The sequence below is a fragment of the Lepidothrix coronata genome, unplaced genomic scaffold (assembly GCF_001604755.1).
Source record: "Lepidothrix coronata isolate B3197 unplaced genomic scaffold, Lepidothrix_coronata-1.0 Scaffold53, whole genome shotgun sequence".
NCBI lineage: Eukaryota > Metazoa > Chordata > Aves > Passeriformes > Pipridae > Lepidothrix > Lepidothrix coronata.
The window spans coordinates 573,136-599,284 of NW_016690233.1; the positions used below are offsets into that span (position 1 = coordinate 573,136).

General features: G+C 45.3%; 1 protein-coding gene across 1 annotated transcript in view; it reads right to left on the reverse strand.

Moving 5' to 3' along the window:
- Window positions 1-4,467: 4,467 nt before the first annotated feature.
- Window positions 4,468-26,149, reverse strand: part of LOC108497885 (vitelline membrane outer layer protein 1-like) — a 42,522-nt gene continuing 20,840 nt past the window's right edge. The window contains exons 2-4 of the mRNA XM_017815969.1: window positions 18,292-18,354; window positions 5,312-5,415; window positions 4,468-4,762 (exon numbers count right to left, since the gene is read on the reverse strand). Coding sequence (XP_017671458.1) covers window positions 4,468-4,762; window positions 5,312-5,415; window positions 18,292-18,354 — 462 coding nt within the window. The remainder of the gene's footprint in view (window positions 4,763-5,311; window positions 5,416-18,291; window positions 18,355-26,149) is intronic.

Consider the following 26,149-nt stretch of genomic DNA (forward strand, 5'->3'; position numbering starts at 1 on the left):
GTGATCTCCGGAGGCTGCTAATGCACCAGGGGAACCAACCTTAGAATGAAAACAGGGAAGATCAAAATGTTCTGTCTTCCTTCAGTACTCTTGAGAGAAACACTAGGAAGATTTCCAAGGCATTTTTTATCCTGCTCTATTTTATTCCTCATATTTATTCTCTCACTCCAGAAGGGGTGTCACAGGTGTTGTCACAGCTGGGGGACAGGCCTGTGACTTCTAAGAAGTGCACTGTCACCTCACTTAGCATGTGAAGAGGATGCTTGCTAATGTGTATGCTCAAATTGCAACAAAGATTAGACCATCCTTCTGTTCCCTGGTTGCACAGTGTCAAGTGCCACACAGACCCTGGTCCATGACTGGGGTTTTTATGTACTGAGTCTGTCACTGGAATAGACAGTAAAAATGAGACAGAGCTCCTCCAATAGTACACAGCCTATCAGGTGCAAATAATAAAATGTGAATGCTGCTTTAAGCAGCTGTCAAAGCAATGCTCCTGTTCTTCTCCCGTCTCTGTCTTTTGTGAGAGAGTTGAGAGGTTTGGGGGAAAGCAGGCATTACCCTGCATCTAGCACAAAAGGAAGAACAAGTACAAAGTTCTAAGTAAAAATTCAGTGTAGAAGAGTGTGTGGGAGCAGTGGGAAAGCAGTGCCGAACCCTGGAGAGAGAAGGCTAAGGACAAAAGTAGGCCTATCGGTTTGTAGATGTGCTCTGAACAGATATGAGCATAGTGCTGCCTCTGTTCTGAACTGGATGCTGGATAGCTATTTTGAGCAGTGCTACCAGTCCCACATGGTATTGCATTCAATTGCCTTTACTACCTGCTTCCTTAACAAAGGTTTTAGTTTGAGGATATCTCCTGATGCACCTCTTTATTGTAGTGGAACTCCATTGGCACTCTGAATCAGTTTGTATTGGACAAGTAACCAGGACTTTCTGGGGAGGAAAGCTGGTTGTTTGGGTAGAACAAGACCACTGTCTCTCCACATATACAACAAAGATGTTGAACGTGAACCCTGGGTGTTATTTTAGAGCTAGTCTCCATTCCCCAGATGCTCAAATCCATACATTTCTGAATAACTGATGTTACTTCATTAACAGTTGTTGCTGCACATAAATTACTTATTTTGAGGAAGTGTGTCTGTGAATATCTTTCCATACAGTAAATGGGGGAAGAGTAGATGCTGCTGGCTACTTTTTATCAAAGGTGTCTAAGGCAAAACACACATGAAATGAGGAATGTAAGATTAAACATCTCAACCAGCCCTTGCTGTGCATCAAGGTGAGTAACTGCACAAGAAGCAGGATTATTATTGAACAGCCTTGTGTTCCCATCTGGTAGTTCATTCAGGTTTTCTTGAGAGGAGAGGGCCATATGCTGCTGTGAATGGACAGAAAGCAACTGCTCAACATGAGCCTTGTAACTTTGCAGTGGACTGTGGCAAGCCCTGGGGTTTGCTGTTGTAGAGTAGTGACATACACAATATAAAATCTGACATTAGTCAAATAATGAATTTGAAGGAGTAATGGACAGCTATCTATCTTCCAGCATTTCACTGTTAAATCTGCTCTGCCCAGAAGCTGGGATATTTATTATTCAAGAGGATCTGCCATGGCATTTGGATTCAGCTTAATCAAATGTTTTTGTTATAATGGGGAGGACTAAGAGCTGAGCAGAAAGACCATGAAATTATTTTTAAGACCAGTTTTCTTGCAGGAACTGCCTGTGTAGACACAAACACTTTCATGTTTAATGCCATGTAAAGTGCTGTGTACAACAACTTGCTTAACTGAATGAGTAATGAGTCATATGAATGTGATATAATAATACAAAGATAACATAAAAACTCTTGAGACATTCATGACAAGAATCCCATCTTTTTGTCTCAGTGAATTTCAGAGTGCCCTAAGGGAACCTTTTTTCCAGAAGAAAAGCTGACTTATGAATTTTCCTATTATATCTAATTGTAACCAGAGATTCCCATAACAGAGCTGACTTGAGAGTGCCTTCATCTCTTAAAATTGGATATCCACCCATGAGGATGTGTGACCTTGTTGCCAGATCATGTATTCATTATTCTCGTTTGATTTTTAAATCTGGTGCTCTCCTGGGATAATAGATGGCTCTGTGTGGCTTACCAGTAAAGGAAGGAATAAGAAAATTATGTGGTAACCAAGCAAACAGGCAATAAAGATATGACTGCTTAGAGTTTCAAAACCCAGTTTTCAAAATCTTGGTGGAAAGAGTTAAATAGGCTTGTAAATATACCTGTTTTAAGGTTTCTCCTGGCATCATGCCAAGTGCAAGCAGTCTGTTTGGATGCATAAGGGCACAAATCTGTAGAACATCTGGAATCCCGACAGAGATTAAACAATGATAACATTGTCTGCGTGTCAGCTGTGCGCACAGAAACTTCTGGCTCACAGGTGTGTTACTGAGGGCCATTCACAATCTTCCTAAGGAAGAATTACTTATCAGAGAGAATACCATAGCAAACAAATTTCAAATACATGAGTATGGGAAAAGTCTATGAAATTTACAGAGCTGAGGATATTCTCCTTCCCTCTCCCTTTCTCAGATTTCTACCTCCTCTTTGTAGTCCTGGGACTGAGGAAAGGGTTTGTTGTTGAAATCTTTGCATTTCACTGTGGAACTCTCCCCATCCTTGAAGCCTTCTTGCACACATGCACCACAACAGTCTCCAACCAACTTCTTCCTACATAATACCCTGTGAGACTTGGGTTTGTGGCTACTGCCTGTACCATACTTGTTATTATGGTCAGAGTCCTTACACAGAAGGTATTGCCTATAGCCTCAGAAATGGGAACAAAATATGAAGTCCAGAGAAGTGCTGAGCAGGAGGTTTTGATGCTGAAGGAGATGGTGGTGAATTCAGGAAGGGTACCTATACAATGGTACATTTCTGACTTCATCACATGTGAATTACTGCAGTCTTCAGAACAAAAGTCCTCAGGATGCGTCTTTTACACCGGACACCTGGAGAGGTTGAGACACTGAGATGCTGTGCTGAGCAGGCTGAAAGGAGAGGCGTGGAGCTGGGGCCACGAGCTGCATGGTATATTTGAACTTATTTGTGGATGAATAACTGTATGATAGTCATCCTTCCTCATCTTAAGCATTATAATGGAGATATGATAAAGAGTTCCCTTTCCTCTCCTTTGAAACCATGGTTTCTGCCAGGGCAGATGAACCCTCTTCTACTTCACTGTTCAGCTCTTACAGTTTTGCCTCCTACCTTACTGACAGGTGTGGGAATCCCCTGTGCTCCTGCACAGGAATTGGGTAGGTTATAAAACACCTACACAAAGACCCAGCAGGAATCAATGGCAACACCAGGCAAAGAAACCAGTAAGCTCAGCAGTGCCTACAGAGCTCCAGACCTGCTCCCTCTGATTGTTGGAGGAGAGCCATCAGCCACAGGCACCTGGTGAACTCCACTGAAGAGTTAGAGGGGCCACTCCCCCCAGAAGGACCTGCAGACTGTGGGGGTGAGCATCCACAGGGGCATGAGACTCATGAGGGCTGCAGAGGAATAGCATTTGTGGATGTTGTTCCAGTTATGAAGTGTATTAAGGGAGTTGTGGCAATGTGAAAGAATTAGTATGGGATATTTAGGGGAAGGATCAGAGGAGGTTCTGCTGCGGGAACTAATGTGAGAAAAAACGGGGATCAAAGATGCTGGTCTGGGTGACATCTGCCAGTCAGTATGTTCTGAGGACCGAGACCTGCACCTCATCACCACAGCCTACAATCTTACTAAATATTCCTGCATAATAATAACTATTTTTTACTACTGACACTAATTACTCTGACATTCTCTACACTGACTTTCTATGTGGGCACACCCTCTATTCTGAGCACATGTGAGAGACCACCAGCAACCTTCAATCTGGATGAGTGGGCAGCAGCACTTGAGCCCAGTGCAGGCAACTGGAATGGAATCCCAAACCTCAGAGGCTGGAGGGTGCCAGTGCCACCACCTGGGGAAACTGGGGCCTGAGGCCAGCTCTGGTGCACACTGAGTAGCTAATGCCAGCTACCAGAGACTCATTTTCCATGTGTGAGTACAGATTTCACTGGTGGAGGCCAATGCTGGTCAGCAGGAAAGGAATCATACTGTTCATGTGTGTGTGAGCACTGTGTGTGTGTGTATGAGCCTATGCAGGTGTAGACACAGTGTAAAGGCACTGCTCTCTGTGTTCATCCGTGGCTGGCCATGTGTGTGTGTGTTTGTGTGCGCTCATGTGTGTACCCCCTGGTAACACGTTCTCCTTGCATCAGCTGGATGGTGGCAGGAAGAAACCCCCAGGGTGCTGTAGCCATGGGATCTGGCTACCCTTGATAAAACAAGACAAGAAAAATGTACACTGCTACTTGTGCAAGCACAGACTCAAGGTTTAATGCTGTACAACTTTGTTGATGCTGTCATATGGTGGGGACTCGGGTTACTGACAGCAGAAGACTCTCAGGTCATTGAGAGCTGTGTCATCCCTCTTTCCCTGGGGTCCCTCCACCTTTGTTTGGAGCCCACAGATAGCCCCAGAGGTGCAGTTGCTGCTCCATGGGCCAAAGTGACCCCCTGAAAGTCCCCAGCCCTCCAGCTTTGTTCCGTTTGAGCAGGCGAACCTCACATTGTTGACTGCTGTGTTGTCACGAAAGTACTGCCACTTTTCCACACGCAGGGAGAAGGAAACCAGCTTGTTACTGGAGCAGAGCTGGGCCTCAGTCCAGTTTCCCCACCTGCCAGAGAAGAAAACAACTCGCCAAGACTTTGTTCAGCCTCTGCTGTGCTGCAATCAACACCGCAATGTGCTTGGGATCCTGGCAGTCCTGGGGCAATCCTGCACCCCTACACAGAGATGGCAGGTTTCTAGGAGCACCTGTTTCTGTCTGCTTCTCCATCATTCCCTGGATGCCCAGACACCACCAACCCCAGGCTGCTCTGTTCCTGCACAACCCCTTGGCAATTTCAGCTGCTTGCTTTGTCCCTGTTACTTCATGCCCTTTTCAAAGTAAGCATTTGAGGAAAAGGAGAAAGTACAGGTTTAAGAACTGCATCTTTTTGAACTCTCCTTCATCTTTGACAGCACTGTTCCTTTCCCTGGGACCAGACCTTTTCCGTAAGACCTTCACACTTTGTGGTCAAGGGGAACTCACCCACCTCTGCAAGCAGGTGGTGAACCACCTTCACAGGAGAATGTGGGCTATGCAGAAACCACTTGCTGCTTTTCCTTCATGCTTCCCAGAAGCTGCTGCCCTGAAGGAGGATGAGAAAGTGAAGATACTCACCATCCCACAGAGGACTCAATGACTGTGCCATCTGTGCAGAGCAGACGGATGCCATTTAGAGCCGTGTCGTCGGCAAACAGCCAAAACCCCTGGTAGGGCTGGACCTTAGAAGAGGGGAAGAAAATAGGAGAGGTCAGCACCATTTAAAAGAAGTGATGAGGTGAACCCTTGTGATGAGGGTTTGTAGGAGGCTTTGTGTACAAAGCGAGACAATGCAGCTGGGCAGGGCTGTGAGGCAGCTCCACAGCACTTCTCAGGAAGGCCTTTTTGCTGTTGCCCACCTCTTTTTTTCTCCAAATGGTGGGTCAGAGGCTCTGGACACAGGAATGCTGTGTGGCTGCTGTCCCAGGTCATGCCCACAGTCTCACCATGTGCTATGATACTCAAAGCTGTTGTGCTGTTAGGTGGGACTTCTTCCAGACACCCGGGAACAGGATCTGCTGAACTGACTCTAGGTCTTTTTTTTACCGAGTGGACTCCTCTGCTAAGAAATCATTTACTGGCAAGGAGCCTGGAGAGCTACTCTATGCTAGAGAACTCTTGCTGAGAAACCTGCATGAGAAATGCAAATACAATGCAAACTGCTGCGATGGGACAAAGTGTTGCGGCCAGCCCTGCTAGGACCAGAACAAAATAACATTGTTTCACAGCAGGTTTTTTCCCCCCTGAAGAAGAAGTGAAATCTTACCTTCAATTCAAATCCCCTAGCGTAGCCACTGGGGCAAAACTGTTTGTGCCCCCAGGAACCCCAGGGGCCTCCATTTGGCACCATGAGCACTGACTCGTATTGTCGTGCCTCTGTGCCCTGGAGGCAGCAGGAGCCCAGCAGGCAGAGGACGGCTGGGACAAGCAGCTGCATTGCAGGGAACCTGTTCAATGCCTCCCTACACGGAGGTGATGGCACAGGGGAATTTATTTGCCAGGAGAATGGGTGGGAGTCCTTGGGGAGTGTCTACAAACCTCATGGGGAGTGCTCCTTGTTGCTATGTACTGCTCCTGGTGACTGCCTGTCCCTCAGTGGTGAGGCCACCTTTGCCAGGTGGAAGGGCTGTCACTGGTATGCACTGGTCATGGGACTTGTAGGGCTGTGAAAACTTGTGGATGTGAGGAAACGGAAGGGGGTCAGAGCTGGGACTATTTCCCAAGGGAGTGCTGTGGTTGGAAGAGGATCCTGACAATGCTGCCAGGAGGATGTTGGAGAGAGGGAGGTAGGAAGAGCAGTGGTGGACTGCAAGGGGAAGAAACCTCTGAAGGGGCTGAGGCAAAATTTGAGATGGAGAAGTCTCAGGGTCCTTTGCCTTGTGGAAGTCCTCACTTGTTTCCTCTTTGCTTTCCTTCTCTCCTCACCATCCCACTGAGATTGAGGAAAGTGCCTGCACAGGGAGCCATTGCATTTTGCTCTGGAACAGGCATTAAGTGTAAGTGACTAAGTGTGTCAAGCCCTACTCAGAGTGAGTGCTTCAGCAGCCATCCATCTCATGGAGCCTTTGCTGAATTTAACCCAGGTTATTCACATCTTTCTTGCACCGGGGACCGGAGAATGGGAGCAAAACTTCATGCAGTCACACCATCCCATGGAGCTGTGCAGATGCAGCTCCCAGCTGCTCACGTGTATCTTTTGGAGATGAGAGCATCCAGAGAGGTGAGAGTGTCCAGCAGAAGCAGCCCCTACTTCTGCTGTTGTGCCTCTCTCAGGTGTGAGTTCCTGTTGCATTCATTGTTCCTCCAAAGGAACTAGGCAGAGAAGCAGCAATATTGACAGCAATATTCAAGGGTATCCTGTGACTGGTTGCAGAGTAGGATGAGCTGCTCCTAGTCCATTGAAGAGTCAGTGATGATGCCACCTGGAGATTTGTCATGTGAGGTTTATATCACCATTATATCAGAATATATGAGTAGTGTATATATATATATATATATCTCAGTATATACCAGCACTATAAGTGTAGCTAATACAGGGAGAAAGAGTTATTCCAGGCTTCAGTCAATGAAGAATGGAATAGCCTGCTTCTGTAAGAGCTGTTTTGTGCAGGTGCAGGAGGAAGTGTTGCTTTCAGCTGAAACCCTGTAATGTTACCTCTTGGGTATAATTGTAAAAGTCTTCAGATAGTCACAGCATCTCAGAGACAGTGATAACAAAAATGTGTCATTGTATCTCATACATAGCATGAACATGTCAGGAAGAAGACAACAGCAACGAAAGGCTGGGTCCTGGTCAGGAGAATGGATAGCTCATAGATATTTTGTTACTTCTGGTGACATAGGACTTTCAAAGCTTGAGGTGTTGGCCGGATTTCCTCATAAGAGTGGCAGCAGCCACAATAAGAGCAATAGGCCCTTGCCAGGCTCCATGTGCGGTGAAGAGCTATGAATAAGTGATATTATCAACCCTCTTCATTAACCATGCTGACTGCATGGGTATGTGGAAAGTTACAGCTTTGGGGTGGAACAGTGTCAGAGACACCATACAAGGATCTTAAAGAGAAGTTGGTGAAGAGGAACTAGGGGGAGGAGGACATCCTGAGCTGGCTGATACCAAAAAAGTAGAGATGTTTCACAGTTTGTAGTTACATCCACAGAGCTGAATCTTGCTCTGTTTAAGTCCCTCTTACTGACAGGGCCTGTTTTCTCTGTCTTCCATTTTCACACATCTTTTCCTGTTTCCTCTCTGTTAATCAGTCTGGGTTCCAGCCCCAACAGTCCTGCCACTGCAGGTGGGAGGACAAAGATCCTGCCTGCAAAAAGACCCTGCTCAGCATCTTTCCTGATTTTTTGTTGTTGCTTTTGGTTGCCTGGTTAGGAGGTGGCAGACAGTGGCACTGGGTCAGTGGTCATGGGATATTCCAGCAGCAAGCAGTGAAAACTATTCACACAAGTAATTAACTGCCTGTGGGAGAAAGCGAACATTGTATGCATTTCTATAACTTCACAGTGGGAAGCAAGAAAACAAATAAAGAACTAATCTGAGCTTTATATTTCTCTCTCCTGTCTCTCATTGATTTTTGACTCTTCCAGAGTGATAAATCTTCTCGAGTCAAAGAATTTCCCCTCCATCCTGCCATCCATCCCCCAGCCTTTTCCCTACAGAAAACCTTCCCAGGTCTAGGAGGGGAATAAGGAATGGACTGAAATGAAGACAATGGTATCAGTATCAGCAGTTGAATTTGTGCTGCTGGAGTGCAAGGCCAATGAGTATTTTTGGGTAGATCTGCTTATATGCTGAGCTCCCCTGAGTATCTAGTGATGTTCCTAATATCCCTGTTAATCAGCATTCTGTTGTCTGGGGAAGTGCTTTCTCTTCACCCCGTGCTTGTTTTTCCCTTCAGTTAACCTATGGTCCTCCAATCAGGCAGGAAAAGTACCAGGCTGCAAGTGCAGAATGGGTGGATTTTTAATTATGTTACACTGAAAAGCTGGAGTTTGAACTCAGTGAGTCTGGCAACTTCTATGCTGGTTAGGTATAGCCGCTAATTGTAGGGTCATGTTATGTGACATATCCCATCTTCTTTTAATCAAACTATTGGAAGGCAGGATAGCATTAGACTCAATAGAAGCAATAGAAGTGAAGATTTGATGGCTAATGCAGACCAAAGATCAGTTCTGTGTTTTTCAAACATATAAATTAAAAGGAAATATTTGGTTTTCTTTTTGGACAACTTGAGTCCTTCTCCCTATGACAAAAAAGACCTGTGAGTTACAATGAAGACAAAATATTTGAACAGTGCAGGTGCTCAAAATAATCAGAAATCAGAATAGAAAAAGGTGATCACAGAGCCAAAACATCAAGATGAAAGAATGAAGTGCTTGCATTGCATGTATACATTTACATTGTAGATGTCTAAGTGCAGATTAGGTGACTCCCACTTTCTGTAGGCCAGAAGGTATTTTGTTATTTACTGCCCATTTATAAGATGATGGGGCTTTCCAGGAGATGTGTTCTCAGTTGAACTTCTCTAGCAACATAAACCTTCTTAGATGGTGGTGAGAAACAGCTACTTTACGTTGCGTGTGGGCTGAAAACATTCTTGCAATGGCCCTTGTGCTGTTACTGGAGATAAAGCCAGCTAAATTGTTCCCACAGCTGAAAACTAAAGATAGTTTTTTTGATAAAGGACCTAGTATCAAGAACTGTTTGATGCTGCCAAGGGGGTCAGTCAGTCTTTGAAACTGACCAACATAGTACTCCTGTTGCTGTCATGTCAGTTTAAAAACAGATGTTCAAAAGGTATTTGCTCTCCCGTGGTCCTCCATGGCTGCAGGGGCACAGCTGCCTCACTATGGTCTGCACAATGGGCTGCAGAGGAATCTCTGCTCCAGTGCCTGGAACACCTCTTCTTCCTTCTTCCTCCTTTCTTGGTGCCTGCAGGGCTGTTTCTTTCACTAGTCTCACTCCTCTCTCCCAGTTTCTGTGCAGCATTTTTACTCTTTCTGAAATATATTATCACAGAGGTGCCACGAGCATCACTGATAGCAGTCATTGGAGCCAGCTGGTGTTGGCCCTGTCTGACATGGGTGGAGTTCCTGGCGTCTTCTCACAGAAACCACCCCTGAAGTTCCCCCACTACAAAGACTTTGCCACATAAATCCGGTACACATCGAGAGACCCCACTGTAGTATCTAAGCTGCAATAAGAGGCCTATAGTTACTCAGTTCAATCTTCAAGTAAATTTTTAAAACTGACCACTGTATAGCTTTCCAGTAATTTTAAATGACATTATCCATCACTGCTATGACCTTAGCTCTTCCATTTTAGAGACATCTTAGACATCTTGAGTACTTCTTATCAGTTCTACTCATTCCTTGCTATTCACTCTGTGATTTTTTTCATCTCTCCTCCAAAGTAGTTTTGATTTCTACCTAATCTTTCTTATGACCCCTATCCCCTAAGAATGACTGGAACTGTCTAAACACTAAGTTTCTTCCACTATGAACATTGAGCAACTAAATAATTTAAAATAGCCGTATCTGCTGTAATCTTCTTTTATACTGTCAGCTGGTTCTACAGATTTTCTGATGGGCTCCTGAATCTTTGATGTGAAGAAACATTGATAGTGTTAATTCCCTTTACCATTTGTTCCTCAAAGTGCTTTTTGTCTGCTGTGTTTTCACATGCAGCCTGTCACCAGATATGTTACTTCTATTTTTTCCATCTGGCCACAATTTTAGCATTCACTGTCTCCGGCAGCCTCTCTTGCCTTGTGGTTTGACATTGCCTATTTTCTTTTACCCTTACTCAAGTACATGTTAATAACTTGTGTTTCGTGTTCCTGTACTTCCAGCACCATAACCTTCAGACTCCTGCTGTCAGTTTACAAGCTCTAGGTTTTCCTTTGAAGACTGCCTTTTGGCAGGAAGAATGGAGAAGGACCCTGTGCAGGGTCTGTATTTGTGGTTTGTCAGTGAGCAAAGGGAATAGAGAGCCAGGAGCTACTCTGAGCACTCCTGAGGACTTGCTGACATAGACCTGCAGCATCACCTCAGCCCTGAGATGCAGAGAGAAATTGCCGTCCTGCAGGTGTGAACACGCTCCGTGCCAGCACCATTCTCCCTTTATTAGATTTCACCAATTACTGTTGTTGTCCAAGAAAGCTGGAAGGCAGGTCAGCAGTTTTTTCAAGCATCTTGCCTGCCAGCTGCCCAACTTGTTCCCTCCTGATCAATGAGCAGGAATCCTGGCTGCAGCTGAGGCAGGGAATGACGGGTGATGGTGTCCCACAGTTGCCCTGGAGAGCTTACAAGGAGGGTTTTCCGGAAAATCTGAAGAGAGAGGAGGGTGCAAAAGTGAATTAAAATTAAGTGCTTCTCTTTGTATATCAAATCTGACAAGGAATTTCTTACAGGTGGTAAGCCCTGGTGACTTTAGCACTAGCAAAGTTTTGTTGGTATTTCATACCAAGCAAAGCAATAGCTATGCTGGCACGATGTACTGCTGCCAGCTCTTGCTCACTTTGAAGAGTGAAAATAAACAAATTTATCAAAAGAAGTTGTTGTGGGGGAAAAAAAAAGCCTTCAAAACTTGACTGGGTATGACCCTCAGAAACTTGATTTTTTTTTGAAGTTGTCCCTCCTTTAAGCAGGATGCTCAGGTTCTGTGAAAAAACCATGTCTGCTGAGATGCTGTCTGGGACTGAACTGGTATAAAACTAGATATATGGCAGTGTCACTGACATAACTGTGACAGAAAAATGCTTCTCTTCTTCTTGTCCTCTGAGTTAATTCTGAACACATTTCTTTCCTGATTTATGCTCTTCTTCCCAGTTTACACAGTCACTTCTCTAATCAATTTCCAGACATTATCTCATTCCTTGTCTTTTGTAAACCACACAGATTTATTCTTCTGAGTCCTTCCTTTGCACTCAATTCTGATATTTTCTGTGTTGTCTGGAAACTTTGGACATTTGAATAGTTAAATCTGTTACTGTTGTCTGCAAAGTCTCAAAATTCTTCTTTAATAACATCCCTCCAGTCGCAAAAGTCTTCTTTAATAACATCCCCACAGTCTAAAACTTGAGTTTTAGCTATTCCTTTAGCTTTTATACTCCAAGGGCCTGTTTGCTGATTGCAATCAGAGGGGGGGGGAACCCAACAAACCACCTCATAAGGAAAATACCTCAATGAGAAATTAATTCACCTTGTGAAACTGGATATTGAAAGTACAAGGGCAGAAGGGGAGATCATGGAAAAGGAGAGTTTTTTAATGTCATTGCAAATCCCTTGGTATAGCCCCAGGACAAAAAATACAGAATCCCTTTGTTAGCCCAGGAGCCTCCACAGGCATAGCAGGGACAGTGCTGTGCTGCTGAGCTCCATTGTCCTGATCATGCAGGAACAGAGCAGGGAGAGAACAGCTGTAACAGGTTTGCATGTCAACAGTTCATCTTGAGCCTAGCTTTGCAAATGGATGAATTTATACTCCAGCAACATAGAGTAATGCAACCTTTATAACCACCACTACTATATGCTCCTGTGTCATCTGAGAGCAGCTGTCAGGGTGAGGAGAGCCACTGCTCAGTATAGGAACAAGACAGGAAAACTGGCCATGTTTACTGAGGAGCTGGGACAGTTGGGCAACATTCTGAAGTTCATCGATGGGAGAAGCAGACGTTAGAGTGGATGTAAATTAGGTCCTCAGTTGTCCAAGCAAAGGAGCAGTTGGGGAGCTTTTCTGTTTTTACAGTCCCATTTGCAGGATTGATGGCTTTTTCCTTTTGACCCTTGACATCAGCAGTGTCCCCTTTAATGAGCTACCCCAGGCTTGTTGATAATCTTTGCCTCAGACACTGCATGCAGCAACCTCTTCCATCTTTCAGCTCCTCTTTGGGACATGCTGGCATGTGGGAGGTGGTCTTGATTTGGTGGCTATGTAACATGATCACAGCATAAGAACACATACTTGTGACTTGCTACTGGCTCTGACCACTAAGATGAAGCAGATGACGTGCATTATGTGTTACTCCTTTTTGCCCGCAGGTGGGAAACAAGTAATAACCTGAGTTTAGCTTTGTTTCCTCTTTTCTCTTGCCTGGCCAAATCCAATTTCCACAGAAAAGCTTCATGAAGACTGAACAGGGTGGCCTGTGGGAAGAAAGTCAGGAGTAGGGAAATGCCAGGCCAGGTCATTATTAATGGTTGTCTATAAAATAAATAACAAGCTTATTAACTTTGCAAACCACAACCAGCTGTAATAGGCTGCAAGTGCTTTGGAGGACACAGCTTGAGTCTGATAAGTGATCTTGTCAAATTGGAGAAACAGTTTGAGAAAAATGGGATGCAATTCTGCAGGGACAGGAGTGAGCTCCCACCTTATGCAGGAATAAGCAGCTGCATGAGGTAAAATACCTGCATTAACATCACTCTGCAGAGAAGGTCTGGGGGTCATAATGGATCAAAGGCAGCACATGAGTCAGCGGCGCCAGGTCGTCTCCATGCTGAGATATATGAACCAAATTACAGACTACAAGACAAATAGAGTGATTTTTCTTCTCAGCATGTGTGAGTCCCCAGCGGGGATGCTCTGCTCAGCTGAGGACACTGAGCTTCCAGAAGGAAGCCCAGTTGGATAGAGTCCAATGGAAAGTAACAAAAACGGTCAGCAGTCTGGAAAACATGACCTGTACATAACGAGCGTGAGAGCTGGGACAGTGTAATCGAGACTGGGAGAACAGGGGAGAGGGAGTCGTGGGAAGAGTAGTTCAGTAAGGAGTCTGCAGCTAGTGCTGCTGTGGGAGGATGTGGGGAGGACAATGCAGGGAGCTCAGGGAGAGAAAATCTACCCCAAATTTTTCTGTCTTCTTCCTGATTGGGCTGCCTCCATGCCAGGTAGACCCAGGCTGGGAGACAGCTGTAAGGGGCCAAGGTGGGCTTCGAGGAGAGTCAGTGTGGGAGGGAGGCTGGTGGCTGTATGGGAGTCGCCACTCAAGTGGGAGAGGTAAGGAGTACATTGGGGAGGTAGGCATTGGTTCAGGGACTTAGAAACCGTATCACAGTAGGAGTGCAATCACCGGGGGTCTGAAGGGAATGAGAAGGTCAGCAGGTCTCTGTGCCCAGCATTACAAACAGCTCACAGCCGCTGCGGGTGGTTGGCAGGATAAGAACCTGCAATGGTACAGAATATTGCTGCAAAGTGGAAGGCAATGACCTGGCCTCTGTCTGGCTGAGGCAAAGAATAATGGATGAGAACTGCAGCAGGCTGAGATTGGCCAAAGGAGTTCTCTTGATAACAATAGTTAAACCTAGGGAGGTTGCAAGATCTCTATCACTGGAGGATTTTTGGCAAAGTTTGAGCAGACATGCATCAGTGGTGATTGCTTTGCGGTAGGAATGCACTAGAAGACCTCCTGAACATCTTTCCAGACCTGTTTGCTCTAATCGAATGATTGTGCAAGTCAAGAGCCCACCCTGACCTTCACCTGCTGAGCTGTGGCAGAGCCCCCAGGAGCTATTTTCTCCTCTGGAGACTCACTGGACATGTAGTTGTGCCTGGGGCTGGAGGGGACCCAGGTGGAAAGAGCCTCATGGGGAGCAGTGCAGCTACCATGGGCATGGTTCAGTGTTCACCACAGGCACTCTGCAGCCACAGACTCCTTGCTGAAGTATCAGTCGCTGGAGGTGTGACCAAATGGACTGGGGTGGGAGAGAGATACCACACATGATCATGTCATGTTTGTCTGTAGGCTTGCTGGAGATAGCTTTCTCTGGGGCCTTGCCTGGCTGCTTGCCCTGGCCCTTGCACCACTGTGCTCGCGGGCAGCAAAGGCTCCATCGGTGCAGCAGAAAGGGGAGTGTGAAATGTCGAGTGACAGGTGTCTACAGGAGCTTCACACTGGTAAATGGGCGAAGACTCCTGCCCAAAGCATTGTTACATTGTGTTTATTTTCTCTGTATTTGCAGAGTAAAACTGGGAGAAAATCCAGAATACAAGCAAGGGTAGTTGAGCAGCTGGGATCTTGATGTTTATACAAACTGTTGATGAAGATTGTAAGTAACCAGGGTCATATATCCATTACAGCATGTGCTGCATTTATCAGATTAAGTATATGAAAATATTTATTAAATCACATATTATTGCATGCATTATGTTTTACTTTGAGTGTAGGCCTGTCCTGAATTTCCAAGCCCCTCTGCAGCTGGCCAGAAGACTGGAAGTACTAAATAATCTTCAAACTTTATTAATACAAGTTAGACTAGAGTTGCAGATAAACTGTTGGACATTGAATTCCTGCTGCCTGAGGAGTCCTTTTCCTGACCAGCAATGTGAGCCTAACAAAGGGTAAATATCCCCTAAGCAGCAGTGAAGAAAACAAACAAGGAAATAAATTCTTCTTAGCACTTACATGCAAGAAATGCCATAGAGCAAATTTTCTGGGATACTTGGCACTTCCCTCTAGCTACAGCATTGTTTGTGGAGCTGGGTGAGTCCAAGCATGCCTGCCTGAGCACTGACACAGGTCTGGCCTGGGTTATGCTTAGGAAACACCCTTTCAGACAAGCATCAGCTCTTTTTCAAGGTAGAGATGGGAGGTGAAAGGACATTTTTGGCTCAAACAGGGAAGAGTAGAAACAGTGGTTTAATTGAGTAAACTCTCTCTCAAAAAGAAAAAAACACCCCCCCCCAAAAAAACCCCCTCTGAGTTTCTCTGCTATTGCCAGAACTGGACTAATTATTTAAGTAAACAAGGACAAAGGAGCAGGACTTGCACTGTTTGTGTGTCCTGTAATATATTCACTTTTTTGCAACACTTCTGTGGGGTTGTAAAGCCTCCCCAGTCTGGGTACCCACTGGTGCAGCATCAGTGAAAATTGGATATGGGAGCAGGGGCAGCAGATCTCCGATGCATCAGTAGTAGCCAGCGCCGTGGCAGCAGCTGGTTGACTCATCACCACTGCTCTCCTCTGCAGTGGTTAGGATTGTCTGAGATAAGTGCCAAGTAATAACAAGCCTCATGGGAAATCCTGCTTCCACCAGCTTCAAGGACTTGAACACTGTGTGAGACTGCTCAATGGGAATGACAGACAGCGAATGGGAAAAAGCTTCTTCAGACCCTGTAGGGAAGGACAATGAGTCTACTAGTACTTTGAACACTGTAGGGTCATTTGCCACACTACCAGAACAGGACCTGTTTGCAGGACCTGGTTGCAGGACATGTCAAGCCAAAGTAAAATAAGTCATTGTCAAGAGCCACAATGGACAAAATAGCTGTGGCCCCAGGCTGGAAAGCCAGGCTGGGAGCACTGTGGTTGCTGCAGAGAGAAGATTGGAGTGGCTGCATTGTGGCTGTTGCAGAGGGAAGTCTTTTTGCAGTCACTGCCTCCAACATTCCCAACTCCTCAGAAGACTCCAGTCTCTCCCAACTGGAGAACTGTGCTGCCCCATGCCTGTCCAATCTTGTCACCTCTTTGCCAGCAGTAGAGTATGGGGAAGTGACCATTACTGTGGGGAGAAGTGTGGCCACAGACAATGCTTCCAAATGTCTCTCTGCCCTGGCACCAGCAAGAATAACAGGTCTTCATCCATTTCTTTCACAGTTCTGTCTCTTCCTGCTGGTCTTCTTTTCCAAGGGTAAACATCAATGCACGCTATATCTTCCTTTTTGGCAACTCTGAGCTGAACATTGCTATGCTGCTAAGGAGATTTGAGCCATCTCCAATTTGGTTTATCTGCTCATTTCCTGACATGTCTGAAGTAGGCATTTTCAGGGGGCTAGCACTTGAATTCTGTGTTACTTCCAAGTGAAACTGAATGCCTTGAAATACCCTGCACAGGTTATAGTCTCGTTGATGCTAAAGGCTCAGACTAAAACCTGATGGTGTGAGCAAGGTCTCTTGGACTGAAGGTGAAAACAAGAAAGGAGAGGCGTCTCTGTGCAAACACCTCTTAACCCAGTGTCCTGGGGTAAAAAGTGTTTTCCCCTGGAGTTAGAAAAGTGGTAACCCCTGAGGTTGGTGGTCTTGGTGTAGGGCCCAATCAGAAGCAACATTTTGCTCCTTTGAAATCAACATATTGCAACAGGCTGGAAAAAAAGGGAGATGACGTAGCTGGAAGAAGAGAGGCAGCCATGGTATGAGACCACGAGGAGAGAGGGGCCAGGGAGCCCTGCTGGGGGCCAAGGCCCCTCAGCCCCCGGCTGGGGCTACAGAAAACCAGAACAGTGTTAAAACTGGATTGGGTGCTGTATTCAAAGGTTGGGCTGTGAATGGGCAGCAGAAGACGGAAAAGCGGTGGCAGAGGCAGCTGTGGAGAGCTGTGGCTGAAAGCCAAGAAGATAGCCTGCAACCAGCAACATGGCACATAGCCAGGCTGAGAGACACAGAGATGTCCTGCAAGGAGCAAAAGCTGGCAACAGAGCAGAGAAAACTCAGCAGAGATGTTTTGGGGTAAGACTGAATTACTTTCCCAAAACCCTGAGACCTCCTAGAAAGGAGGGATGGGCTTCCAAACTCTTAGGGAGTCCTGAAATGCAGCAGCAGCTAGAGAGAGAGAGAGAGAAGAGCTGAGAACTCGGAGTCATCCTGAGAGCTGGACCAGGACGGAATGCGGGGGAAGTGGCCTTGCCCCCCCCCCCCGCTGCCATGTTGGCAATTGAGACAGAGCAAAGGAGCTCTGGTAGAACACTTGCGGCAAAGACTGAACTGAGAGCTGCCCTAAACATTCTGACTCAGGAGGAGCTTGAATTCCCTGAGGAAGGGACTTTCGCAAAGATGCCCTTCACTTCGTGATATGGCATGGTGAGGTGAGCCTTTGACCCGTCTATCACAGTCCACGGGAGAGAGACCTTTGGCTGGAACCGAAGGGCTGAGGGGTGAGAGGAGACCCCTTGCATTGTAATGCAGAGAGAGAGAAAGATATTTTCCAGCTACAACAACTCCAGCTACGACTGCTGCCTTGAAGAGGAGAGACACTGCTGCCTTTCTGAACTTTTATTGGAGGGAAAGGAGGGACTTGATCCAATGTAAATATATTGCTTTACCATAGGAGAGATAGTTAGAATTGTGTATATAATGTATTATAGTATTTATTTGTGTAAGTAATAAACAGTAATATAATTCCCTTCCCCCCATACTGAGTTGTGTTATGTGTGGAAAACCCTCTCACACTGAAACAAATTGGGAGGGGGGCTTGGATTTGGAAATTGGATTTTTGGGGCTCTCAAACCACCACACCCAGGGACACAGATCTACACTAGGGACATTTTCCCATTTCCTCTCTCTTGAACTCTTGTAGCATCCTCCCAAAATACTGTCTTTGTTTTCCTGGTAACCCAGCCTGTTTGTTGGTGCAAATCCTCCTCCTGCTTTTCCACCTACTATTTCCCTGAAGAAATCAATCTTCGTGCCTCCTGTAGAGAGGTGAGGGTTGTCAACCTCTGCACAGAAGGTACACCACTCACAGGTAAGTGCCTATGACCGTGTTTGAGGTGCTGCATGGCAGAAGAGAAGAAAATCAATTGCCACTCATGGGAATGACTTAATGATTTTGATACCTGTATAATAAAGCAGGTGCTCTTCAGAGCTGTGTCATCACCTCTACTTCTGGCAGACTGCACCTGGAACGAAACAAAGATCTAGTGATAGGAAAAAAGACTGGAACACAACAAAAAGTCACATCAGTTTTATTCAGGGATCAAATAAAATTCTGTACAAAAAAATTTCATTTTACATGAGTGTCTTAAAAAAATTTCATTAAAACTGAAGTTGACACATCACATGGTTTCAATACCAATCCACAAACCAGACTATTTTCTGAATATTTCCTTCTCATCTGGACTGTAAAGATGAGGTCTTGGACCTTGTCTTCTGCCTTGCCCTTGTCTCCCCTCTCATCAACTTGTTGTCCCCAGGCTTCAGCAGAACATTAATTTTTTGCAGCAACACAGAGATCATAACAGTTCCAAACATCATGGGAGGGAAGAGCCCAGGCTTGATTTGCATTAATTTATGCACTAAGGCTTCCCTTTTTCTGAGGAGCTTTTAGCTAATAGATCTCTCATTGGCAGGAGCCAAGGTATAATTACATGATAAAATTGTGCAGATGTGGCCACAGAAGAGACACACGCTGTTAATATTTTTCCACAGTGACTTGCCTCAGTTTAGAATGAAAACTGCCTCTTTTTTTTGGGGGGGGTGGGGAACTCTGAACCACTGCAGCCACTGAAGATGGTTGTGCAGTGGAAAATCATGTTCTGGAATCAAGGAGGGTTTTCAGAGGGAGTTAATGACATGTGGGTAGCTGGCATGGAACACTACTGGGAGGAGACTTTTACCTGTAGTGCAAATCCAAGATAGCCACTTGAAGTGATAGTGGAGATTCCCCTGGTTGCCCCAGGAACCTCCTCATTAGGAACAGGGAGGATGAAAATGTGCTTTTGTGCTCCTGCTCCTTGGAAGCAACAGGAGAAAAGGAGACCAAGCCTCTGGGTGAGTGATCTGTTGAGTATCTGAGTGATAGCACAGCCAGTGCTCCTTAACATATAGTCTGAGCGGGTCTTCAATGGCCTGTCCTGGCTGTCACTGTCACAAGGCTGTGGAAGGGTGGATAGTTTGCATATCAGCATTTGTCATTAGCAGCTTCCTTTTGCTCACCCCACTGCCTGGCAGCCCTAATAGGGAACCCTGGGGGGTGGGTCCTGCAGTTCAGATTAGAGGGGTGAAACCTGGGTTAACCTCAAATGAAAGGAGAATTAAGGTGAACAAAACCTTCTACCAAGGAATGCTTCTGTGGTTGCAAACGCCAGAGCAGTGAACACAGGCAGGTCCTGGAGGCAAGGCAAGCTCAGTTTCACAGCAAGGAGTGTATAGCTGTATTTTTCTCCCTTTGAGGAAAGTCCAAGAAGTCCTTGTGATAGTATGTTTTCCCTCTTAAAATTGTACCTACATTTTGTCATCACAGAAGTATCTCTCCTAGCTTCAGTAAAGGACATGCAATCTCTAAATTTTCTAACCTTGCCTGACACTTAAGGCTTGCTCTGGGCAAATATATTTTTAGATTCAAACTTTCCTCTCTGATATTGCTTATAGTTATACACCACTATGAACAAGTTCAGAATTCTGCAGATAGTCATTCCATCTTCCCTCCAGGCATCAGTTATCTAGACCATAGTGTTTTGTCTCTTTTAAACTCTTCCACCAAGCATGATGCTGGGGGATTTCCAGCTCTGAGGGCCTTGGGACCCCGACTCTAAACCTAGCCTCATCTTAACTCTGCCATGGGGAAGAAGAATGGTGCTTCTCAAAGGTACATTAAGAGTAAAGGGCTTTAGTTGTTTGTTTACAGAGTATATTTCTCTTTCTTACTTATATCTTGTTTTCTCGTTTTTTTGCATGCACAGCCTGAGTGTTTTTGTGCACAGCAAAGGCTGTTAGATGTCTTTTTCAAGGCAGTAATTTCTTTTTTTTTTTTAAACAAAATTCTCTTTTAGGGTTCCGCCTGAAATAAATTTCAATTTTGAAGAGGAACTACAAGATATCTGGACTCAGCATGATGCCAATATTTTCTTCTAGGAAGAGTTATATGCATTGTTACTATGTACAGCCTTGCTAGAAATGCCTGTTGATTTTCTACTGTTGCTTGTCTAGACTGATTTCAGTTTCTTGTAGCTTTTCCAGTCTATAGCCATTGTGCAGAAATTTCCCATTTGTGGTTGCAGTGCCTGACATAATGCAAAAGTTTCTCTGGAAAGTTTTCTGGAACAATAATAAGACTATGGCTTGAGAGAGACAGACAGAAAAAAAATGTACTAAAATGGCATCTTATTTCTTCTACAGTAGTGAGCCCCACTCACTAAGATGGTGGAAGTTTATGCCATGAATTTGCAAATTTAAATACTACTGATGCCACAGTGTGCATTGCTTGAGGGATAGAGCTCCTTTTTACTTAGAAAATTAAACACTATAAATGGTACATTGGAAACTCAAGAACTAGTGTAGCATGTGTAACCAATTATTTGTTTGATTTAATATTTTTATATAGTTAATTTAACACTGAGGACAAGATGGACTCAGCAAAGTGATGCAAGAAAATGTTTTTTGAAGGGACCAATGGCAGCAGGACTGGGACACAAAGGCCCACTTCAAAAGGAGCTGGTACACAGGAGTTTTATCCGAGTGCAAAAAAAGAAAGGACCACAATATAGCAAATAGCTGAGAAAGGGATATTTTTCACCAAGACACTCTTTTTTGCCTGAAATATGAAAGCAAGCAAGAACCCCAGAGAGTAGCTGAAGGGCCAGGTGTGTTTGCTCAGGCAGGGTGACGCAGTGGCAGCCAGGGACACCCAGACCTGCCATTTGGCTGCAACCCACATAAACCTGAAGAAGTGAAGAAAACCACTTCACTTTGGGCTTTGACCTGCAGGCGATCCATAAAAATAAAGAAAGAAGATGTCTGCTTTCTTCTCTCTGCTGTTTCAGAGATCCTTCCTCAAGGTGGCAAGGCCCATGCTATAGTCACTCTCCCTGGTATTCCCTTTGCAGCTGTGCTGAACATGAGGGTCTCTCACATGTCTAGTGTGAGTGTGCTATGAGGGATGAACACTGTCATGAGGGATGAACACTGGGAGGAAGAAATGGAAACAACAGTGTGAAGGTTTCAAGGACATGCCTGTGGCAGTGAATTTGCCATATGCAGTATGGAAAAAGTCCTGTCAGAGATGGGCTGGTGAGGAAAACAGCTCTAACCCTATGGAAACAGAAGTTTTTACTGTAGTTTAAACATGTTGCAACATGTTTGTGTATTTTCTGCAGTGTCACTGTCTCCCTCTCCCAGACACCCCCTGTGAAGCTATTGTCTCCCACACAAGGTGTTCTGAGGTGTTTCTCATTGGTCCCTTGTTAACCCCTTTCTATTGGTTGTTGACCCTTTACCTGATGGTTTTTTCTGTGTTACCCTGACCTTATGATTGGTCCCCTTTTGACCCTCCTAAAAGCCTTATAAACCCCAACCCCACAATAAACTTCCTCTTTCATCCGTCCCTCCCTGTGTGGTCTGTGTGTGCTTCTTGCGGGGTCGCAGGGCCACGTGCAGGGGCGGGGGGAAGGGCATTCACCTCGCAGGTTATGGGGCCAGCATCCTAAGGCCTGGAGGTCTCCCCAAATCCCACTAATCCGCCATACATGCCAAAAGCAGCATGGCTGGCAAGTGCTTATAGGCAGACTCTTTAGAGCAGTGAGATAAAGCAGAGCCTGGCATGGTCACAATGAGTCTTTCATGAGAAGAAACTCTTGGGCTGTCTGAAAACCTGTGTGTGGCAGCAAAGAGAAGGAGTTGGGTGGGCTTCCTGTAGGGCTGCTGTAAGAGACATGCCATGGGCAAGACCCTCTTCAGATCACCAGTTGTCTGTTAATGTTTCACTGCCAGCTACAGTGGCAGGCCTTGGTGTGGACTAAACTCCCTTCCCAGAAGCTGGCTCCAAGCATGCCCTCCGGGTCAGGAAACATGGGAAATACAGAAAGTCACTGGAAGAGACGTTTCCTCTTACCAGCAAGCGCTGTCCCAGCCAACATTGCCTTCTCCAGGTGGGCTTCCCTGAATGCACAAGGCTGGAGGAAGAGGTGGGAGTGAGTCCTGTGGCTGCACAGAGCGCTTGTGGGCATGTGGATGATACTCTCCCCCTGAGCCACAAGCAGTGTCTCCCTTGCCTTGTATCCATTGCTGTTCTGGCCTACCCTTGCTTCTCTCCATGTTAATGGTCAGTACCTGGGTGCAAGGAGAGAGACATCTGCCTCCTCGGTTTCCCTCTCCACTACTCTTTCTATCTCCTCAGGACTTTCCTACTCCCTGCAGCTCTCAGCATCACCTATGACAGCACAAACTAGTGGGATGTGGCATATATACCCCATTTAATGCTACAATTTTAATGATGTTGGGATAATTGTTCCTCTTTTCCTTTGCAGGTTTTTGGGCAAGGGGCAAAGCAGAAAATGTTCCTAAGTGGACTGGATCTTAGCACCAGAGTCCTGTCCAGGGAGACAGGGTCTAGATATGCCAGTCTGGGGTGACTGACAGCAAGATAGAGCCTGGGGACTCGATCCTGAGCCTTGACTGAGTGTGAATCCTGCCTAGGGCACCTCTGTCGTGCCTTCCTTGGTGGTTCAAGGTGGATCATTTCACTCATTCATAGATGGATTCCCAATCATTTGGTGTTTTTTTGAGTTGTTTGAAATGAGGCACTAGGGTCTCAACTTTAGAACGAAGTTTTCTACAAGCAGTTGTAGCTTTGCCTTGAATTATTATATCCTGTGTAATACCTGAAACTTTGAAATCTAATCAAGGAAATCTGGCAGTCAGAGTAAATGCATTCTTTTTTGCCTGGACTACTGCATGGAGAGGTGTGAAACAAGGGAGTGTTGTGGAGCCCTTGGATACCTCAGGGAAGAACACTATGGAAACTCACCAGTTAAACTGGACCTTCCTAGACGTGGTTTTTAACCGAGTGTAAATAATAAATAGGTTATGCCCCAAACAGCTACCATTGTTTGCAAGTGGTGACCAATTCTTACACTTGATGTCTATGACAGAGGTGAAGCAAGAAATGGACGTTTGGATCAGTGCATGTGCAGCAGTTAAGTCAAGCATATAGCAGGTTCAAAACCACAGAAGAAATATCTATTCATAACTCTGAAGGACTAGCCTTCATGTTTTCATTCCAAACTACTCCCAGGTACAGAATATCTTGGGTTAATCTGTGCCTAACTAGTACTTCCCCTAGTCATCTGTTCCTGACAGAGGCCCCAGGATAACACATCAGCAAATTTGCTGATCACTTCATTTATCTTCTGGTTAATCACACATGGGTGAGTCCAGATCCCCAGGCAAAGCCACTGGGTCCAGGTCATTAAGGTTCACACAATTTTGTGACAAAGGAGAACTGTATCAGGACCAGGGCTACCTCCCAGGTCATTGGTTCTCTGATCAGTGGTGAGGACTTTGGGACCTCGATTTGAAGGCTGCTAACTGAAGAGCTTTTAAGGTGTTGCAAGCTCAAGCACAGCAAAGCCCTTTAGCACTTGTTGAACTTTAGGAATATAAATGAACTCTGGAAGATTAATACTGTGCTTAAAGGCTTTGCTGAATCAATGTACCTTGCAGCATCAATTCCAGAGCTGGATGGTTAACTGAAGTAGACAGGGTCTGTTCCACAGTCAATTCTCTGGGTCATCATAACTGAGGAGTTCCTGAGAGGGAGAGGACTTTTCTTGTGTTGCCCCATCAAGACAAACATTCAGACTGCAGTGGCCAGCAGTAATTGCACATGGTAGTTCCAAACGATCATAGATTATTTCTACCTTACTCTGGACTGGAAAGGGATTGTAATTCCCCACGTGGGTTTCCTGGAAAACACAGACTCTATTCCGTGGATCCTTGTCTTAGGGTGATGGCCTCAAGATTCTCTGCAAAAACATGTGGCATAGTATAGACCATCATATTGCCTGGCTCTGGGCATAGATCAGGGTGTAATCTGTTCTGCTTATGAGCGTGCACCTTGCAGTGGTGGCTAAAGTCTTTGCAACCAACATCTGAATCACCTTAGGAGATGTGAAATTTTAATATAAGAAAAAAACCTTTAATATATATTAAACACTTTTAGACATTTTGATGACAAAGAAAGACATACCCTCTCCTTTCTTTTCATCCTTCTCTTCATCTGTGTTCAGGATCTGTTAATCGAGTCCTTTTTAAAAAAATAAAGGTAACTTTGACTGATCTAGTATTTATCAAAATAATCTACAAATATTCAATTTTATTTTCAGAGCTTTTTGCAGAGTTTCTTTCTTTCCCTTCTTCTTTCCTCCTTCCCTCCCCAACCCTGAGTAGACTCCAGTCTGTTCTCTTTGTCTTGGTGTTCTTGAGCCAGCACACATAGCTACCCCGCCACTGCAGGCATGGCCAAACCCCAGCCATAGCACATGCTGCCATTTTCTGCAGGGCAGTTAAAGAGGGGGGAAAGGAACTGAGGAGGATGGTCAAGATCCACCAGTAGGAGCTTGGGGAAAGTGACATCAGTGACAAGAGCAGTTGAGAGGTCCCAGCTCTCTGCAGGTGACTGTGGGAGCTGTGGGACACTCTGGGACTGAAGTACCCCTGCTGGCATTGCTGTTAGCACCAGACAGCTTTCCATGACCAAGTGGTGGGAACTGGCTTGCTTCTGAAGTGTTGATCAATCTGCATCCCAAGGCAATGTATGCTGTAGCTGGTGGCAGCCTGACCCCACTTGGTTTACTGAAGCTGGAAACCCAGGTATGCACTAGTGTGTACACAGAACATAAAGCCAGGGAAGTGCGACTCTGACATGGAGCAGGGGATGGATCACTTTGGATACACCACAACACTCATTTTCAGGGAACTGAACAGTCTTGTGGCTGTGGTTAAGGCTAGGTTTCCTGAGAAATTTTCACAGTGAATTTTCAGAATAAGTTGCTAGAGTTTTCATATGTGAAGTGGTCTTTAGTTGAAGATTTGCAGAGGGTGTAAATTGGCATTTGATCTCTGGCTGTCAGCAAATCTGCACTACAGGAGAGTCTCTCTCCTTTTTGGTTGTTTGGTTGTTTTTTTTTTTTTTTAAATTAAATTAAATTGAATCAATGGTGAAAAACGTCGAAAGCCTGATCCAATTGTAGAAACACATATCGAGCCATGTTCCACAGGAGACTGTTCTACATCTGAAATTACTTGATATTTTTATTAATGACTTGCACAGTAGAATACAGAGTTTGCTTATTAAATTTATAGATGTCATCAACCCAGGAGATGCTGGAGACAGTAGAAGATGGAGATAGAATCCAAAATAAAAACAGGTGCAAAGTATTACACTAACATAAGAATAGACACCTTCAAAGAGAGTTGAGAGAGAATGACTGGTGAGGCAGCATTTCTACAGGAAGAGAGATGCCAGTCTCACCCTTGCTATCTAATTGGGCATTTTAACTAAATAAACAAGTAGAAAGCTTTCACCTTTCGAGCATCATGCTGCAGTGGCAAGGTCTCTGTTGAAATACTGTTCAAAACCACATTTGACTAGTTGAGTACAGTCCAGAAGAGATCAGCAAAAATGATGAGAGGTCTAGAAAACAGCATATGTGGGATTAAACCTTTAGAAAGAGGCAAATATCAATACCAAATGAGATATTGCCTCGTTTTCTGTTCTTACCCAGTGACGTCCTGTACCCTGGGCAGAAATGAATGGAGTTGTCTGCTCTGGCTTTATCTGCAGGTCCCAGCTGTTCTCTTCACAGCTTCCCTGCACCTCCTTCTAGCACACCTGGACTACAACCAGACAGCACCTCTCTCCGTCCCCATCCGTCCCCATCTGCCCTTGTACAATCCTGCCTGAGGAGATACTCCTAC